At 45.9% G+C, this 19,719-nt stretch overlaps 2 protein-coding genes and 1 long non-coding RNA gene across 6 annotated transcripts; 1 reads left to right on the forward strand and 2 right to left on the reverse strand.

The window, feature by feature from the left end:
* The first annotated feature begins 1,431 nt into the window (after positions 1-1,431).
* On the forward strand, positions 1,432-3,576 carry LOC136456302 (uncharacterized). The gene is made up of 2 exons (XM_066456118.1): positions 1,432-2,192; positions 2,444-3,576. Exons 1-2 carry the CDS (start codon positions 1,615-1,617, stop codon positions 3,159-3,161), a joined length of 1,296 nt encoding a protein of 431 aa, XP_066312215.1. The 5' UTR covers positions 1,432-1,614; the 3' UTR covers positions 3,162-3,576.
* A 1,317-nt stretch (positions 3,577-4,893) lies between these two features.
* Positions 4,894-9,922, reverse strand: LOC136456301 (ADP,ATP carrier protein 2, chloroplastic-like). The gene is made up of 5 exons (XM_066456117.1): positions 9,008-9,922; positions 6,714-6,983; positions 6,487-6,630; positions 6,045-6,392; positions 4,894-5,499 (listed from the first exon to the last, which is right to left on the reverse strand). The coding sequence occupies exons 1-5, from the start codon at positions 9,782-9,784 to the stop codon at positions 5,134-5,136; spliced, it is 1,905 nt and encodes a 634-aa protein (XP_066312214.1). The 5' UTR covers positions 9,785-9,922; the 3' UTR covers positions 4,894-5,133.
* Positions 9,923-14,355: 4,433 nt separating this feature from the next.
* Positions 14,356-19,498, reverse strand: LOC136456303 (uncharacterized). Of its 4 annotated transcripts, none has more exons than XR_010759407.1 (5): positions 18,657-19,496; positions 17,838-18,054; positions 16,564-16,785; positions 16,258-16,396; positions 14,356-15,606 (listed from the first exon to the last, which is right to left on the reverse strand). It is a non-coding gene; the product is annotated as an uncharacterized lncRNA (long non-coding RNA). The 4 variants fall into 4 exon arrangements; XR_010759406.1 differs by lacking the exon at positions 14,356-15,606 and adding an exon at positions 15,615-16,086 and having other exon boundaries at positions 16,158-16,396; positions 18,657-19,498; XR_010759405.1 differs by lacking the exon at positions 14,356-15,606 and adding an exon at positions 15,616-16,064 and having other exon boundaries at positions 16,158-16,396; positions 18,657-19,497.
* Positions 19,499-19,719: the final 221 nt, after the last annotated feature.

The following is a 19,719-nucleotide window of genomic DNA, read 5'->3' on the forward strand; positions in this document are numbered from 1 at the left end:
GGAATTCTTGGCTCCTCACTCCTTGGCGCCTTAATCGATGCAATGAAAGATCGAATGTGACTTTTCCTTTCTCCTTCCCCTCTTTTAGACTCACACTCACACACAGCGTTATTATTAGAAGCCCCTAGTACTTGTTTCTAATAAACGGAGAAAAATAGGAAAACTGGGAGAGGCCCTCGCTGACGTCCACTATTTGGATGGATGTATGGTTCCGTATTGAAATGAAATAAACTAAAGTGTCACAGACTATGAATGCGTGTCACGGGTTCACGGCACAACCGTCAAATTTTTCTGTGAGCGGAGGCAGCGCAGAGTTTGTGTTTGTGAATTGTGATGGCTATTGTTCAAGTGGTGGCTACTCTGTTCCGGTTAGAACATCCTGGAGTCCGGTTCTTCCTTTGCTAAATAAATGGAAAGTGATCATTATATATACTGCTATACATAAAACAATTAATCAATTCCAAATTTAAATAGATTTATAAAAAAATACTATCAACATTTAATTCATCAAAAAGATTTATTATAAGAACATATTCTATGATTAATCTAGTGATACTTATTATATATTATAGATATTGGTAGTTTTTATATAAATTTAATTAAATGTGAGATTGGTTGACTTCTTTAGACAAGACAATAGAGACTTTCGTTCTTTCGGAGGAGTTCTAGAAATGGACTTCCATAGCAAAAGCCACTTACTCTTGCCAAGCAGAGTACACGAAAGGAAACCGGACGACGCGGTTCATGCCGTTCATGTGGTTTGAGTATATGGAATCGGCCCCACAGTCCCTCCATGATAGATGCCTTGTTTGCTTGAAAAGTACCGTTGACTGATTTATTATAAAAAAAAAATACCGTTCGTTGGCTGAAAAAATACGATTTATAAGCCAAACGAATAGGATGAGAGAACCAGAATTTCAATCATGTTTTATTCTCTTTGTACTAAAATACTTCTTGCGAGAGAGAATCAAGTGAGGCCAAAAAACGATCCTTACTTGAGTATCAAGACTAAGTAATTATCTTGCGACGAAAGGTACGGTGGTAACCTGCGAGCAGATTGCGCATGCGTGTAATTGCTAACAGTAACTTTTAGGGAATGATGGACTTGAACAGCAAGTTAGAGCAGAAATAATACTCTCCTAACCGAGAATTCTCTTTATTTTGAAAAGGCCCCATGTAATATAAATATAAAAAGTACTATTGGTGTTCACATAGGGCCTGGATCATAGGATTTTAAAATTTGAATTAACATGCACGGGCAAGTAAATTAAGTCATAGGCATGCATCATCTACAAAATCATGCACATTAGCTGAATAGAAAAACCTAGAGTGCCCTACAAAATCATGCACATCCTTTTCATCCCCACCACAAAACGGCAAGCAACAAGAAAAAAAGAAAATCCCCCACTACCCCTTAAATCCCCGGAAAATGCAGATTTAGCTGAGCGCAGGTAATAAACAACCAAAAGAGTCTCAAGACTCCAAGAAAACCCCCGTCTCTCTGGTCTGTATAAAAGGGCGGCGCCACAGAACTTGTCTCCCAAACAAGCGAAGCCCATCATCCTCCGATCCCCAAGCAGAATTAAACCTCACCTAACCCCCTCCCCGCCTCCCATGGCCGACCACCACCCCATCGCCGGCGAGCACCCCCACCCATCGCCCGCGAGCTCGGCCGCCACGGCGCTGGGCCCGCTGCTGCTGCTCCCGTCGGAGCTCCTCCACGAGATCCTGCTCCGCCTCGCCGTCCCGGAGCTCCTCCGCGTGCGCTCCGTGGCGCGCCCGCTCTCCGGCCTCATCTCCTCCCCGGACTTCCGACGCCTCTACCACCTCTCCTCGGCGTCCTCCGGTGGCGGCGGCCCGGCCGCCGCGTGGCTGCTCCTCTTCAAGAAGCTCCCGCCCCGCGACGCCGCCATCAGGGGCTTCCACGGGCCCTCGGGCCGATGGTTCCGCATCCCCGTCTCGGCCATCCTCGCCCCCGCCGTGCCACCGGGCGAGGACCTCTACTTCCTGGCCGCGTCCGCCAGCTCCTTCCTGTTCGCCGCCAACGGCAGCCGCGAGCTCGTGGTCGTCGACCTCACCGCGCGCGCCGCGCGCCGCCTCCCGCCGTCCCCGCTCGGCCCCCGCGGCACCTCCTCCTGGCGTCGCTTCGGCCTCAAGCTCGTCGCCGATCCCCCCGGATCGAACCGGTTTAGGTACCCGTCCTTTTCTTACGGAGAGGGTCTTTCTTACTCTTACGGAAGAAAATAGAAAAACTTGCAAGCACCACTAACCTCCTCCCTCTCGGTTCCCAGTTTTACCTTTACCACGCGGGGATTCTCAATTATTCCTCGTCACTACTAAACGGCACATATAGTACGAGTAATTAGCAGTGCCCAAGCAACAGTTAACCCGCAGTAAAATTCGATCTGACGTCAGTGTAAAAATGGTTGCTTTTCCCTGCAAGGTTTCTGTTTGCCGAGCTGGTGAACAACACGCCATTCCTCTTCGAGTACCGGTCCGAGACCGACACGTGGCAGGAGTCGGAGGCGGTCCTGGCCGAGGAGGGGGCAGAGCCGGCGGCCGCCCCAGACGGAGACGGCACCTACCTCTGCGCGGCGCACGCCGGGCCGGACTGCGTGATGGTGTACGCCGGCCCGCGTGCGGACGACCGCCCGGTCTTCTTCCGCCCCCGGTTCCCGAACGCCGCCGCCGCGGGACACGGCGGGGACCGGCTGCACGTGTACGGCGACGGGAGCGCGGCCGTGGTGCGGTCGGCGGCGATCGACGACCCGACGAGCCGCACCCGGGTCAAGGTGGTGACGGGCGTGGACCTGTACGGGTTCGGGGCCGGCGGGTCCGTGGGCGGCGACTGGGAGCTGGTGGCCAGCGTGCCGGGCGACCTGGTGGAGGGGTTCCGGAAGCCGTACGCCGTCATGACGGGGCTGCTGGCGGAGCGGGAGGGCGTGGTCCGTCTTGTGCTCATCTCCAACTGCCGGGGCGCGTGGGACCTGGTGTGGCTGTCGTACGACCGCGCGCGCCGCGAGTGGCGGTGGGTGCCCGTGCCGGACTGGGGCAGCAGCAAGGGGCTCAACATGGCCGGCATCGCCGTCTCCTCCACCTTCTCCCGCCTCTGGCCGCTGGCCGCGCCGGCGTCCAGCAGCAGCAGCAGCAGCCACCAGTGAAGCGAAAGCGATGATCCGGGTGCCCGTACTCGCATGTGATGCGTGCGTGTGCTGTACGTACAGGTGTGTGCGTGCGAGAGTGGGCGAGTGCTGGGGGCCCAAGTCCAAGTCCAAGTCCAACGCGGCCGTGTCCCAAAGTCCCCACGCCACGATATGTGACACTGAGCGGCGCTTCGTCGTTTCATGCGGAGTGGGACCGTGGCGTGGCGTGGCGCGGCATGATCCCGCATGATAGCTTCGCCGATGGGGACAAGTCCGTGAGAGTGAAATGTTTCGATAAGGAATGGCTAGTGGTGTGTGCGTGCTTCTATTTTGTGTATAATACAGCTGCTACTGCAAATTTAGATGTGCTTTATTACTCGCGTCGTCAACTTAAATCGCGGCAATGTGCGACAACACGTGGCAAAGCACCTTCCTCTGGTCCTCTCCCATCGTCCTCGAGTCTCAACTTCGATTCTGCCCTGTGGTCTGTGGACTGTGGTCAAGAGGGAAGCTCACTCTACCCTCTTCCAGCTGCATCACTGCAGCCTTGCCTTGTCATTCTGCAACACTAGTGGTTCCTTGTTCGCTTCGCTGAAAAGCCAGGCTGAAAAGTATGGTTTGTTGATTTATTATGAGAGAAAAATACTATACCATGACCGATAAGCTAGACTGGTAAGTTCAAGCGAAGCGGTCAACTTCAGGTCCCAGGGTTTCTTCTGGAGTTCTGGACTGTCCGATAGATGGCTGTTGCCCTCGACATCGCTACCTAACACAGATTAGTGAGAAAGACTGGAGGGAGAAAACGGGTCGCATGCTTATGCGATCTCCACTCCACCGGCAAACGAGTAAAGCACAGGTAAAGCAGTTGGGGACACACAAGAAGAGCGCTCGCTTAAAAGCGACAGAATGGGGGCGTTGTGCATCCATCCGAATGTAGGTGGTCCGTCCCCGTCGATTTGCATCTTGCTTCTGATGACACAAAAGCAAATACACGACTCTAAAGTTTTGAGGCTTCAAACCCCAGAGTTTTATCCACTAATGGGTAGGCCAAATATTGGGAAGAACAGAGTGCAACAGTGGCGTTCTGAAGAAACAATCATTTCTGTTTTGGAAGAACGGCAATCAATCACTTCACCAGGTGTACAGGCAGCCTAGGGTGCTGTTTCCCCCACCGTTGCTGTACCATCCCCGGCAATGTTCCCTGCTGTACTGAGCTGACCTGGTGCTGACAAAGCCAAGGTGGCCTCTCAGCTCTCGGACGGTCGTTAGTTCATTTCCGGGTACCTCTCATGGCAGCAATGGAAGGGTGAGAAAGTAAAGATCGGATAATCAGTTTGATAGCCGCATTCGGCTCGCTGAAACTTGGCTGAAAAATATTGTTCTGGCTGAATTGTTATGAGAGAAAAACACTGTTTCGGCTGAAAAAATAAGTTAAATAGTGCGGATTATAAGGTAAGCCGAACGGACCGATGTGATCCATGCTCGAGCATTGGGAAACACCAAAATCAGGCCCTGTATCATGATGCGCCCTGGAATGAGCGGTGGGAAAACGCGGTTCACCCCTCATGGTACAAGATTATTCTCGGCTCCCAGTTCAATTTCAGATTCTTTTCACCTCAAATAGTTTGGGTGGCATTCTCGGTTGTTTTCATCAAGAATCCGAATTCAAGCGGTTCCAAACAACACACCTTGTCGTGTCCTGCTGAACATTCAGCTGATACTACTGAAGAGAACCACGCATCAATTTCTTTACTGTGACATGATTCAATTCAAGACACACAATTTATGCATTTGACGTCGGCACAAAGGGTCAGGGCCGTTTCCAGAACGGCATTCACTGCCGGCTGTCAAAATTTGCTCATGTTACAAAGAAAAATTACCAGCAGCTTGAAGCTGCACACTGTTACAAACTTGAAAGCCATGAATTATTTTAATACCAATTATTTCTGCTCATTGTAATCACTCTCCTAACTACAACTTCTGATGGAAGCTATTGAATGGGGGGTGCGTTCGACTGCGAGCTCTCTGTTCCAGTTGCTTGGCTCGTCACGGATCCATTTGTCTGCTCCACCAGTACATCATCAGTGCCTTTTGCAGGCGCCTTGAGTAGCGAGGGATCTACTTTCTCTTGGGCTTTCTCCTTCTTCAGGTCTTCCTTAGCCAAACTCGAGAACTGCTTGTCCAATGAGCTCGCCGCGCCTAGCCACGCGAGGACGGTGACCAGCAGTATGCCGCCAAGGTATGGAGTTGAATTTGCCAGGGATCCGAATGTCAGGATCATGAATTGTTGGATAAGTGCACCACCGGACTTGCCCAGCGGGTTGCAAACAACATCAATGGCTGCCTTTCCTTTTACCTGCAAACAGAGGGAACTAGAGTTGGCATGTGCAGTAGAATAATGGTGCACACAGTGGGACATCAAGAATCATTGAGCCACCCACGCCTGGTTCTAAGTTCAAGGACAAGACATTTCAGAGATATTTGGGGAAAGCGGTACGATGTTCACAAGACCTGATTTAATTGAAAAGTATTAGTTATCGTATCTGTCATGTAGCAAGCAGCAAGATATAGCTAATGCCATTTTTTAAGGTACAGGACCAAGAGAAGGTACATTTACATACGATATTTAACAGGCTTTAGAAAAGACCATATGCATCATCAGAAATTTTGAACAGGCTAACAAATAGCTGCGCATATAACTAACTCACTAGTCAACATAGAGCTTTTTATCAATTAAATTTGTTGGTCAGAACTATATAAATTTATCTTACATGATTAGATGAAAGTAAGCATCACAAGAGAACAAAAGATCAGCAAACAAATACAAAATCATGTTAAAAATACCTTTAAGTAACACGAGCATAGTAAGAAGAAAGACATAATCTGGAAAGATCAACAAACCTTCATATCTTCATCCAAAGGAATATACGCCATTTCCTTGCATGGGTCAAATAAACTGTACTTTGCACTCTTGCTAAATATGTTTTGCATGGCGCCCACATAAACGGCTGCCAGTAGGGGAGTCATACCCATCGTGGCAAGCATAGGAGTCAGTGGCTGTCCAAACAAGATCAGAGAGAAGAATCCGACACCAGTCAGCAACAGAACGGTGGGGGTGATCATTGCAGCCACACCCCAGCCAAATTTTCGTAGTATAAAACGTCCTAACAACATCATTGTGAAAGTTGCAATTCCAGTTGCGGTCGAGAAATCACCCATGAAAGATGAGTATTCATTTGGACTAGGGAACTGCAGTGAATAAGAAAAGTGTTACTGAATACTGAAAACAGATCACAGTAGGAACAAAGCAACATGAAAAGAACAGATAGTTGAGAAAGATTACCTGTGCCTTGAGTTTTGATTTCCATGTAACTTCGACAAGATTGATACTAATGCCGTAAGCAACCACTAAGGTGGCTAGATCCCTCACATACCTCGAGGAGAGCAGAACCTTCAGACTCTCTTTCATGCCAAGTTTAGGCTTTTCCTGTTGAACAAATCGTTACCAGATTGAGTTGAATAGCAATAAAAAGGGGGAAAAAGGGAGCATGATAAACCACAGCTACCAACCTTTTTCTTCTTACGATCAGACTTTGGAAGTGAAGGATCATTCAAAACAAACTTGTTTTCTCCCCAATATATGGAAGTTATGACAAGTCCAAGAAGTACCACTATGCTCATCATACCTTTCAAAGATACCTCCCAGCCATCAATTCCAGGACCCAATGTCTTGCGCAAATTTGAGAAATACTTCACAGTACGCCCAGAAAAGATAAGGGCAATATTAGCCCCAAGGCCAAATAACGGGTAGAATTCCTTTGCTTCATCAACTGTGGTAATCTGGAAAAAAAAATATGAATCAGATCAAGCTGGAGCCTGAAGGTTCAACATTTGATGAGAATTTCAACAAATGCGAATATAAAAAATCCAAATTTCAGACACCAGAATGCCATATAGAGACATAGAGCTGCTGCAAGGCACACATTTCACTTGGTCGGTTCTCCAATGGCATCCCAAAAACCTAATAACAACTCCACCGAGAACTCTGCAACCAAGAGCAGCAGACACTCCTCCCGTTACCTCCCCTATACAGCTCACCTTTTAACCAACTCTTGAAAATGGATCCACCAGTCAACAAGAAGGGATAATATGAATGCTCCTCGTGTGCAACATCTGGGTGACGTGTCCATCGATTCAAAGGTGCAGCTTATTCAATCAATCAGATGATGGCTACTGCATTTAAGATGTCACTCCGTGGGCTAAAAAGCTTTGAATCACTGATTAGAAAAACACTAACCCCTCCACTCTAAGCACTTGTTGCTATCGACTTTCTATGTTCTTCGAGTTTTAACTCTGACCATTATTTTTTCATATTAAAGTATAGTTATAATATCTAATAAGCATGATATTATGAAGATAGCTTTCAAGAAAAACTACACCTGATTTTTATGTTTCCAAACTAAATATTCTGAAAACTATTGGCAACCAAAATTTTAACAGTTTGGCCGTATTTTGGTCAAAGCCTCAAGTATTTGTAACTAGAGGGAGTAGTATCTAGCTGGAAACTCTCTCTCTCTCTCTCTCTCAGACTTGTGAACAGTTGAACACTCTTCATAATACTCCCAGTTAGAAACCTTCCCATCAAGCTAATGAGGGGAATTCACGGGAAAGAAACTCCCACAAGAGTTTGATATGAAGGTAGAAAGGTTACATACTAGCACACATATGAGATAATAATAAGGTTGCTAACCAGAAAAACAAATTATGAAATCAACAATTATGAGCTTAATGCTCCTTAAGGACACATGGTTGACAATCTTATTGTTGACAACTTCAGATGCTCAATGCAAGATACAGTTGAAACACATGCTGCCATGTACTGGGTGTACTTGGTGATGTTACAAAGAAAAAAAAGTCAACCAGAATGTTTTATGATTGATCGTTGTTTAAACAGAGTTTTTTGAGCAAAAGAATTGCTTCAAGGTCTTCAGTAGTTGAGCCGATTTCACTCAGATGCATGGAAGTAAATAAGGAATCAACCAGTCATGCTACAAGAGTGGTGCCGTTGTGTCACCTTTTTGAAGTGTATTGTCTATTGACTTATTATCGAGCTGATACTCACTGGTGGTTGTCTTTCTTTATTACGCAGTCAAGCTTATTCCATGTTTTGAATTCCCTTTTTTTTCTTGTTTTAAGCCTTTTTCACTATGCATTTATTCTCTTGATGTCATTATGTCACGGTGAGGCTTCCCCTATCGTATCCCTCATAAAACAAGAAATCGTAGTCGAATAAATAACAGACGAATATACCAAACCAGGGCCCTTCCTTTCTGGCCATAAAAGTAGCCCTAAGACAGAGACACGTTAGATTTGCAAGTCTAGATCCACCAATAAATACTTCTTTAGAAAGGAGTTATAAAGTGTGAACCATATCCAGCCAAGTTCAATGTAATAGACATCCACAACCAATTTGAGACTGACAATAGCTCAACCTCATTTAGATCATGGAAAGTGAACAATAATGGAGCCCAACATATTCATAAAAGAAAGCAACGAGCACCTAGATTTTTTAAGCCTGAAAGTTATGCAATACAATGAGCCAAGCTACAATGCAGGGCCTACTAAAAACCAAAATGTCTTATTACCAACCCATTATCCCACGAACAAACCACTACCTGCCTAAACTAAACTGATAAGAGACAAGTTTTACCCTTCCCATCTTTTGTCAGTGTCCAATAACCAAACCATCCAGTCAAATCATTATTAGCTATCAGATGGTTCAAAACAAGCTGTTTCACTATAATTAAAGAAGTTATTAACACTACATGGCAATATTGATCCAAGAATCCAAAGTTCAGACTGACCTGATTCGCGAACCCCCAGAAGAGCACAGAGATGACGACGCTGCCCCAGAGCTCAGCCATAACATAGAATAAGCAGAAGCTCCAAATCCTCAGTATCGCCACCGGGCCAAGGAAGCTCGGGCCGAGCGCGGCGAGAAGCTTGTCCGCGAGCGCGGTGGGATGGATGACGTCCCTGAGCGGGTAGAGCACGAAGGCGAAGGCGCCGAAGAAGGCGATGAAGGGGAAGATTACGGTGTAGAAGAGCGCCTCCCGTGAGAGAACGTTGGAAAGCTTGGTGTAGAGGAGCATGAATCCGATGGCCATGGGCAGGTTGACCCAGGTCTTGAGGAAAGGGATGATCTCGGCGCTGCTCCCCTTGGCGGTAACCACCAGCACGTCCTTGGTGTCCCGCAGGATGGTGTAGTTGAAGAGGATGCAGAAGAACATGAGCCCCAGCGGCACGATCTTCTTGAGCGTCTTCACGTCGATGCCGAGGAACTTTGTACTGGACTCCTCCGGCTGCGGCGCCGGCGCCGAGGCCGCCGCGGCCTGGGCGCGGAAGGACACGTCACCGCCAGCGCTGGCCGCTCTCCGCTTCAGGAACCCGTTCCCCAGAACCGCATCGTGCCGCGGGAGGAAGGGGCCCCTCGACGCGAGGAGCGGGGACTGGAGCGCGGGCTTGGCGGCGGGGGAGAGGGAGACTGCCCGCGGGCGCGGGAGCGGGAGAGGGCGGCGCAGGCCGGCGCGGGGAGGGAGGAGGGCGGCGGGCCGGGCGTGCAGGAGGGCGCGCGACTCCATGGGTGCCGTGCCGTGGCTTTGCCGGTGGCGGCGGCGTCGCTCAGGTCGCTCGGCGCAGCGGCCCCTGTCTGCCCGCCTCCGCCGGGGAGAGTGGCTGGTCCAACCCCCGAGACGCGAATTGTGGGGAAAGCAGGGGGGGGGGGGGGGGGGGGGGGGGGGGGGGGGGGGGGGGGAGTAGGTCGCGGCGCGGCGGTGGAGGAGCGATATTAAACGATGGGAATTCCTTAAACGATGGCGCGTTCGTATGGCGATCCGATCGGCCGTTGGTTTGCGGGCCGGAAACGATCTCGGCGGTTGAGGCGGGAGCGGGGTTGGTGGTGGGCGGAACGAGACAGCGCCTGGACGCCGCCCGACGCAGTTTCTTTCGAGTCAGCACCCGGCAGCGGCGGCCTGGCTCGGCCACCCGCCGCGGCGCCGCGCCCGCCCGTGTGCTTGTCCCCATGAAAGAAGTTTGTTTACGACTTCCCATGCTATCTCGTCGTAAATAGAGAGGCTTGTTTTCGACTTCTCACAGCCTGCACTTCCTTGATTAATCATTTGTATTGACAGTGGTTTAGAGCATCTCCAACATCTTACCAATATTTCATCCCAACAGAGTGATATTGGTGGCCACTAATAGGTTTTCTTAGATTATTAGAAGAGTTGTTGCAACAGATCGTCAATAATCTCTCCCAATACGTGGGACTTAGTTGTCAATTTTCTTCTACCTCATTCTTTCTCCTCTCTCTCTCTGCTTTCTCCAGGCAACCGAGCACGGTCTCCGGTCACCGCATGGCCTCTAGGCAACCACGCATGGCCAGGTCACCGCACGCCTTGCCGACGACCGCAGCCATGGCCACCACACAGCCTTCGGCAACTGCTCCCATGGCCTCCTGCGACTGTTTCATCGGTTGCGACTCTCCGCCCTGCCGCCGGCCCCCGCCACCGCAGAGGACGGGAAGGGCTCATCCCACGAATCCCTGCCCCGGCTACGTGGAGAAGAATCCGTGGACTCGTTCGAGATGCTTTCCGAGTTCGCGCTCCGCGACGGCAACGAGGTCCGCCATGACGACGATGAACTCCCCGCGGCGACGAGCGCATGGCCCCGTTGATTCCGGTCGGTGATTGACAGTTAGTGGTGGACCCCCCATATTGGGGGAAGATACAACTCCTCTATTTGAGGAGAGATGGGGGAGATTTTGGTGGCCACAAAAAAAAGGAGATTGTGCCACCACAAAAAGGGGATTGTATTGAGAGATTGTTGGAGCACAAAAAAGAGGTCATCTCCCCCAATATGACAGTTTTATAGGGATGATGAGTGATATTGAGGAACCGTTGAAGATGCTCTTAGAAATGATTTTTTTTCTTACGTATGGCCATTTTTTGAATTTGAATCCATATAACTAAAGTTTGTTGCTATTAATTAGCCCTTTGGAAGCCAAACAAATTAGCTAATAATCTAGCTGATAACTAACAACTATCTTATTAGTTAGGCCAAACTTTCAAATCAGCTAATAGTTAGCTAGCTAATATTAGCTATTAGCTACTGCCTAGCTAATGGATCTAAACAGATCTAGTATTGAAGAGGGAAAGAGTGAGTTTTTTCTTTCGCACCCCCTCCATCCCACGGTCCATTTTCTCTTTTCATCCTTCTTGCTTAAAATTTGGAGCTGCAGAACTACTCATGCCATGGCTTTTCTACGGTCTACACAAGCTCGTTCGTGTTGTGGCGTACGTGTGGCTCTCTTCTCACCTTTCTTAGAATTACAGCAGGTGGACACAACAACCTAGTTGAGTCAATGTGTATTATTTCTTTATTGCACTAGCATTTATTGTGGACTTTACAATTTATTTGATTTGAGATTAGACCAAGTCTAATTAGATAGTTTATATTGGTAAAATTCACAACAGGCTAACAACACGTTACCATTATCAAGAGCACCACACAACAAATTATACATCTCGTTGTAATGTATGAACACGATTACTAGTTAACATAAATATAAATCCACTTCTAATTTAACCTAATTTCCCAGTGCATTTTGTCGTATTTCATTGGTCAATAGTATTTGGTCACATATAAGAACTTTCGAATATACCATCACAAAAAAACTCGGTTTTACGATGCAAAAAGTTTGGACGTTCATTAATGATCTATACCTAATGTTGAGGAGCATATTGTTTCTTCTAACTTGTTTTTTCTCCTACCTTTTTTACTTTCCAAATTGTCCTCACGTACATCATATCTCGTATGCGATCTGGATTCATGACGTGTACGCAAACAAGTTGGAACAACTCGCGTTCGCGCAATGATACAACGTCTAATTTTAATATGTATTGGGTTCTGTGCTACACGAATACATTTGTAATTTGTTAGCACTAATAATAAAATAATATAGGTTCAGATGGTTAGTGATTTTGAAGGAAGCATAGCTCAATGAGGACCGACGGAGGGAGGGTGGAGACAGCAAGAGAAGCATGCTTTGGACTTCCAGCCAGTCTAGGGGAAAAATAACCAAAGAGTCACCACTCGTGGTTATTTTATCCGCGGTTACTTTAGGACTAGGATACACAGTGAACTACTTTGGCAATTATAATAATGTCAAAAAGAAATTAAAGAACTTATTTGGCAATTGTAGTCCTGCAAGTCTAAAACAAGGTGCTCTTCTGCACTCTCGGGAGTCTCGGTCAAACCCAGTGATGATACGATGTTTTAAAAACAAAGGTTGATTTATTTGAAGCAAAACTTTTAGCTAGACATTATTGACCGCAGCACCTTGTGTTTTCGAAGCAAGGACAATTCTCCAGGTGAGTGATGTCTGCATCCTATGTGACCAGTGCCCGGAAACCACCAACCATCTATCTGCTGCTTGGCTGTGTTATCAGCAGGGAGATCTGGCTCCGTGTCTTGCATCCGCTCGGCCTATCAGCCATGCTACCTGATTTGGAAGATGAGCTCGGTCAGTGGTGGTTGCGCTGCAGAAGCATGCTTGGGAAAGGCCTACTGCCGGGCTTCGACACCTTGGTTCTGCTCGTCTGCTAGACGGTTTGTAAAGGACGCAATTGCTGCACTTTCAGAGGAGAGGCGCTCTCGGCGGTGGCCATTACACGGCAGCTGTTGCTGGAAGCCAATGGGTGGCTCGACGCTGGGTACTCAAGCCTGGCGAGTCTAGCAAGCTTCGCTTCGGTCGCAAAACTTGGGGGACGTATAGCCCGTTTCGGTGTTTGGGTTTTGGTGGCGTTTGAGCACGTCAATCCTAGCCGGTTTCTCGCTGGCTATGTTTGGTGCAAGCTTCACTTTTATCACGTTCCTGTCCGTTTTTAATGAAAAACGGGCTACGCCCGATCGCGAAAAAAAGAAGCAAGGACAATGACCTGATAGCGCCTGCTGCTCCTTTCCTCGCACCTTACCTTGCTTTATACCAACATCTCTCTTTTTCACCGAACATGGTTTAAACGTGGTCTATGTCTCTATGGTCGAGAAGTATACCAGTATCGAACATCCTTTTCAAACTCGTGGTCTATGTCTCTGGTCTCCTAACAGTCAAATTGTTAGCAACATTCAGGGCGCGTTTAGATGCAAATTTTTTTGAATTTTGGCTACTGTAGTACTTTCGTTTGTATTTGGCAATTAGTATCTAATTATGGACTAATTAGGTTTGAAAGTTTCGTCTCGCGATTTCTCACCCAACTGTACAATTAGTTTTTTTTTCGTCTATATTTAGTACTCCATGCATGTGCCGCAAGATTCGATATGATGGATACTGCACAAAAATTTTTGGAAACTAAACAGGCCCTCAGAGCAATTCAGAGTATAGGGGAAAGAGAGGTCGGAGCAGAGAAGAAGGGGAAACCGGGTACATAGGGAGATAGAGTAGGGAGGGAAGAAGAGCAGTAGCCTAGGAGAAATATTCAGTTGTTTGGTAAATGATTCGAGGATTCGATGCCCCTTCGCTGCTGCCCCTGTGGCCCTCTTGTAGATAACGCCCAGCTGTCCAGCAGACAATTGCTCGACTAGGCCCAAGCCTACGGCCCATATGAAAGTCCAACCATGAGTAGTCCCTGACACAAATTAACTTCAACATTTTTGTCAATATACCCTATGGTAAGCACAACAACTTGATGCTGTACTTTGGATGGCTCGCTCTCTAAACTTGGACCACTCTGCTTTGAAATTCAATGCTCTATGAAGTTACAGAAGTGTTTTCCCAAATCAAACAAATCTACACAGTTAAATTTTATGTTTTCGAACCACATAAAAATTATTCTTCGTAGTCAACGTTTCACAAATACTCCATTTATCTAGGAATGATAACCGTATTTTAAAACACATTATAAATAGAGACCAAACGTCAAGGTATATGTTTTTTTACATACTAGGTAGTGTCCCGTGCATTGCTACGGGATAGTTAACATTTTGTACTAAAAACACACGGATCGCATGATAAGATAACAACGGTGTCCTTGCTTTCTTAGAAACTGCAAAAAAAAAAAAAACACTTCCTAAACAGACTACTGCAAATATAACTGGTATACTTCCTGAATAGGCCACTCAGCAGTCAATACACATTTGAAACTCAGAACAAATCCATCTGCCAAAAGGATTCAATAATAGTGAAGAAAATGTGAGGCAATAAGTTTATTCAGCATACTTGAAGAAAGATTGTTACCTGCTTGATTGGTCCAGTAAGTTCTATATCATTCAGAAGAAAGAGCAAGCATTCAAGCACTTTGATCCCAACTTTTGTATTGAGAACAATGCTCTTATCAATATATCAAATTAGCTCTGGTACCTCATTTATGTGGGAAGTGTCTCATTTGCAAGTAACCTACCATTGTTTTACATTAACTGCTATTTGATTCTTGGGAGCGGGCTACCGTGCTGTTGCTCCTCGGCGGCCACCGTCTTCGCTACCAACTCCATCGTCGACCTTCCGGCGTCCAGAGACATAGTCGTGCCGATCTCGTCGATCCCGTCGACCTCATCGACAATCAAAACCCCCACATCAACTACCATTTCCCTGTTATAAAAAAAACTACCATTTCCCTAGGAGGGAGGGGTGAACCTTTCATATATAGTTGTACAAGAGGAAGCCGGACAGGCTTCAGTTACAGGAAGCCAGATAGGCTTCAGTTACATTTATTTCTAATAGCTACAATAACATTTAGGATAACACAAATTAAACAACCAAAATGGTGTAATCATTGGGAAATAGTAGAACAAGACTGGGAAGTAGAGTAACAGAGAAACATTTGAAGTTCTTTCGCACATTAAGTTCAAAGTGAATTATATAAAATTTGAAGTAGACATGCACGTGCGACACACACATGCCTAATATTTCACATGCAATGGAAGAATAACTACTGTTTTTCTTGCGTTAAAATATACAAACAACTTGTAGTAGGATAGCAGCCAATAAAATTTCAAAAAGTCGACATGAATTGCCTTTAAAAAGGGCCACAACATAATCATAATGTCATACAAAAAGAATAAATTTTCTAAAGCATTGAACCATGACTTGAATATATACAAGTGCATCTTGAACTTTATTTCAACCTTAATGAGCTCATTTAAAACAGAGGATCAGAAACAATTTCGAATGTCCGAGATTTCAGGCAAAGATACAATTATTCTTGAGATTAATACACTGTGCAGCTATTTGTTGATGGCTCGATCTTGCATTGTTAGCAAACAATAATCTGAGTATTGTTTCTTTTCAATTTGTTTTTGAAGTAAAAGAGATTGGTTGCAACTTAAATTGTATGGAGATCATAGCTGATGCAATCTTCACCATCTTTGCAGTTGAAATAAATTTGATAGTATTTCCAGAGAGGAATAGCCCCTGAATTTTTTTGAAAAATCAAAACATTTGGAGGGAGGATTGTTGAAAGTGAGATGAAGATGAGCACATACTAAGAAAAATGATAACTCAGCTAACAAAAAGCATAACAATTCTAGGTTTTATGCACAACTAACGTGTTAATAATGATATGAAGTTCTCTCCAAATATGTGTTTTCTATTCAATTGGGCAACACCAAAGTATTTTTCAATCAGCACTAAACTGGCAACTGAGGTTATCATCATACATGGAAAATAGAAGTATGTATGATAGTCATGCACTCTATGATGCGGGTTCAGTACACCTCAGACTGACCAAACAACAGAAATAGCTATGATATCTCATGGCTAGCTATCTCATGACTAAACAGCTACATAGTATGTACTTTTTTTTAAAAGTTTATCCTTTGTCATTAGCTATATGATGTCCATATTGAGATGTCCATCAGTTAGGAGGGTTCCTGCAGAGTGCAAAGATGCAACCTGCTGAAAATTTTATGTAGTAGAAGAATGACATAATGAAGAGAAGTAATAAGATGTGAGGAAACACATACAACAAGGAAAAACCAAACACTGGCATCCTAATATGTGCTGGCATGCCATCAGGCCTAGTAACTATAACAGAATCCTCATGATCTTTGGATGTGCCTTGACCTGAAGAATTAGTATCTGCTGTGTTTTTTGAGTCTGGACCTGATTCAGTATGACTGGTGCCGCATTCAAAAGTCAAAACTCCCATAGTCCCATAAACATGTTATATTTGCTGAAGCTCCCAATCATAGATTGAAAGGACCTAGAAGAGTAAAAAGAAATCTCAAATCTCTACAAATAAGTTGGCAAAGTATCTGCTTGGATGAAAAATAATAAACACACACGGTATCTAGGATAATATACCATAATAATAACAAAATATAAATAACTTATCCGAAATTTAAAAAGTTGAGATAAGGGGTAACGTACTGACTGAATAGAATTTTCTGACTTCTCCAATTTCCTTTTTCAATTCAGCAACTCTCTGCACTCTGCTTGTGAAGCTCTTGGAACCATGCACTGCGTCGAAGCAAATAGATAGAACAAGGTGCTAAACAAACATGTAGTAGCAATGCAATCCGGCCCTATAGGACCTGAAGTCCATCCCAAAAGAATTTGAGGTGCATCAGCCGTTGTGTCCGTTGATGGGCTCTGGTTTGCACATGGTAAAGGCAACAGCAAGAAACATTGTTAGCAAGCATGCGCATTGTTACCTTTTTCTAAAACTGTAAAAGAGCTATTCGTATATGATATATATTTGGATTCTTCAGCACTTGTCGGGATCAGAACCTAGAAGTACCTAGAAATATCAAGGCCATTTCTTAGCACCTTGTGACTTTGCTTTCTTCTGGATACAGACCGATAAGTCTTTTTGAGTTTCACAGAAAAAGAATTAAGTCAACCCATCAGAGGACATTTTTCATACACACCAATAAATAGTGTCATACTCAAAATTACTTGTTCGTCTGAAGAAAGGGACATCTTCACTAAAGCGCGTGGAGAGAAACTGTCTGCCAACGAATGCCAGGGGAGCGACGTGGACGGTGATTTCCTTTTTCTTTTCTAAAGCGCGGTGAAAGCGGGCGGGAATCGCAGCATGGTGGTTTCCTTTTCTATCGAGCGGGGAGAGCGGCCAAGGATCGCAGGGTAGACCGACGAGGTGAGGCGAAGTTTTTGTCGCACCAAAACGGTGTCTCCTCTTTAGGCTTTTTAGTTGTGGGAGATTCTACAATCGACATCTTGACTCTTGATTTCATATGCTTAGAGCTACAAACAATAGGTTGTTCCATAAAAGATGACAAAGCAGTTCAAATCGTCTCCAAGCCAAGGATGTGAAATAGGCATTTCACGTCGTAACTGGATGCACAAGCAGTTCAATATCTGATTCGATGATGTATTTCTTCTTTGGAATACTGATAGCATATGACATGTCACAAAATAACAGGCCTCCGCTATAGGATAGAACTATTTGTTCTCAATTTCTTTCGAAAGAAATTGGCTATACGAACACCTTAGTTGAATATGTGAAAGAAGCCAAGAATTAAAACCAATGGTACAAAGACATGCATACTGACAGAATCGCTATCCTATTTTTGTGTTGTGGGGATCTGGAATTACATTGCATGCTCACTGCAACCGCACACTAATAAGCAAATTTGCGAATAGAGAACATGTAGGTTAACTTAGGAGAACACACAACGTACCTTGTTACCAGTGATGGCCTTATTGCTCTGGCACTCCTTGCCGCACTGACACCACGTTTCGTCATGGCAGGGAGCAGCGAGCAGCGGCCTCCGTGTGTAGCGTGGTTGCGGCAAGGTTAGCAGCAGGATGGGCCTTTCGTCAGCACGGAGACGATGGTGGCGTAGGTCACGTTGTCCTTGGGCACCCCTTCCTGGCCATTTCATCGAGCTCTACATCCTGTCATTGGATGATAAACAAACAAATGAATGCTCTCTGTAAATTGGGAGGATAAACAATCTCATTAAGCAACAAGATCAAAATTCAGAAAATTATGAAGCACTGTCAAAATATTCTTTAACTACATGAAAAAAAATTATGATATTTACCCGTGTCAGAAAACTACGATGGTTCAGGGAATGCTGAAAGTTGTAGCATTTAACTAACATGATGATGCTTCAGTAAATTATCAGGGTCTGGCAGAAATATAGTCACCTTGCTATCTAAGTATGTATACCAATCAACTATTTTCTAACTACGTTCTATACTGTTCAACTCATCAATCACACAGTATATTCAATTTTGATGGTCCTGCTTGCCTACAACAATCACAACTTGGGCACAATGAGTACCACAAGAATTCAGGGAAAAGTTGTATTAACTGAAGAAAGCTATTGAAGAACAATATGGCATCAATCAAAATTTTCGAACCTAGATCCAACTATACTATCACACAGCTTGTACAATTCATATGAGATGATGACAATCCATCTGGCTGCAAATGATGCATATGGCTGAATCCAAACAAAAAAGAATCAGGAGAATTCTCCCAAGCACATTACCTACACTCGTTTGGTGGTCATCATGAAGAAATCACAAAGCCTACACATCATGGCTTATTGGCTTGCATTGGCACTGGCCACCCACCCGTTGGTCCTGCTGCCGTCGCTCCATGGAGGAAAGGGCCCGCCGCTGTCCACGCTGGTTCAATTGGGAAAGCTCGACATGGGGTATTGGTAGTAGATGGTAGTTGTGTGATGTAAAATCAGAACACAATCCCAGCCCGAAAGTACGAAATTTTAAAAATATTTGTTCAAGAATGGATCGGATGACGCATGACCTGAGCCTGGACTTTGCTTTAGGTCTCAGATTGTCGAGGATGCAGCGGGCCATAGCGCCAGCGTTACCGGAGATCACAGCTCAGCACAGGCAGATAGTCGGAGGAGAAGGCGGTGCGCCGGTGGCCCCTAGTCCCTAGGGATGCCCTCGTCGTCAGAGATGTGTAATCATGGCCGAGCGACGTAGGACGACGGGTGGTCCAGCTGACGCGACCATCATCGGACCTCACACCGTCCCTGAGATCTCTCCATGGAGCCCCCAACGCACGGGCATCGGCGGTCCTTCCCGGCACAGCCTTGCGGCGGCAGCGCTGCTGCGAGCCAGGGAGGGAAAGGAGGCGTCGGCGTGGGCAAGGATGACGCCGCGGGCGCGAACGGCAAGGTCCACGGCGTGAGTGCGACAGAACGGCATCACGGCAGGTAGGGAGAGGAGGAGGCGGCGTGGCTAGGGGGACTGGGGGAGGAAGGCTGATTCGAGGCGGGATCTCGCGAGGGGATGGGGACCGGGTGGAACGATCGCAAGGCGAGGGGGCGGACCGACGGAGGCGGGTATCGTAGGGTAGGGAGGCGGAGCGAAGACGACCCACGAGAAAAATTCGCACGAAAAAATAGCGTTACTTTTGTTATTCTTTTTTAGTTATAGGAGATTACAGTTACAGTACAGTACAAAAAAAAAATACATCTAAGTTCTAATCCTATCTGATCATCAACTAATTAAGCATGTGAATCTAGAAAAGGAAAAGTCGCTTAAACAAGGTGCAAAAAAGTATTTAACGAGGAATATGAA

The sequence above is a fragment of the Miscanthus floridulus genome, chromosome 6 (genome assembly GCF_019320115.1).
Source record: "Miscanthus floridulus cultivar M001 chromosome 6, ASM1932011v1, whole genome shotgun sequence".
Taxonomy (NCBI): Eukaryota; Viridiplantae; Streptophyta; class Magnoliopsida; order Poales; family Poaceae; genus Miscanthus; species Miscanthus floridulus.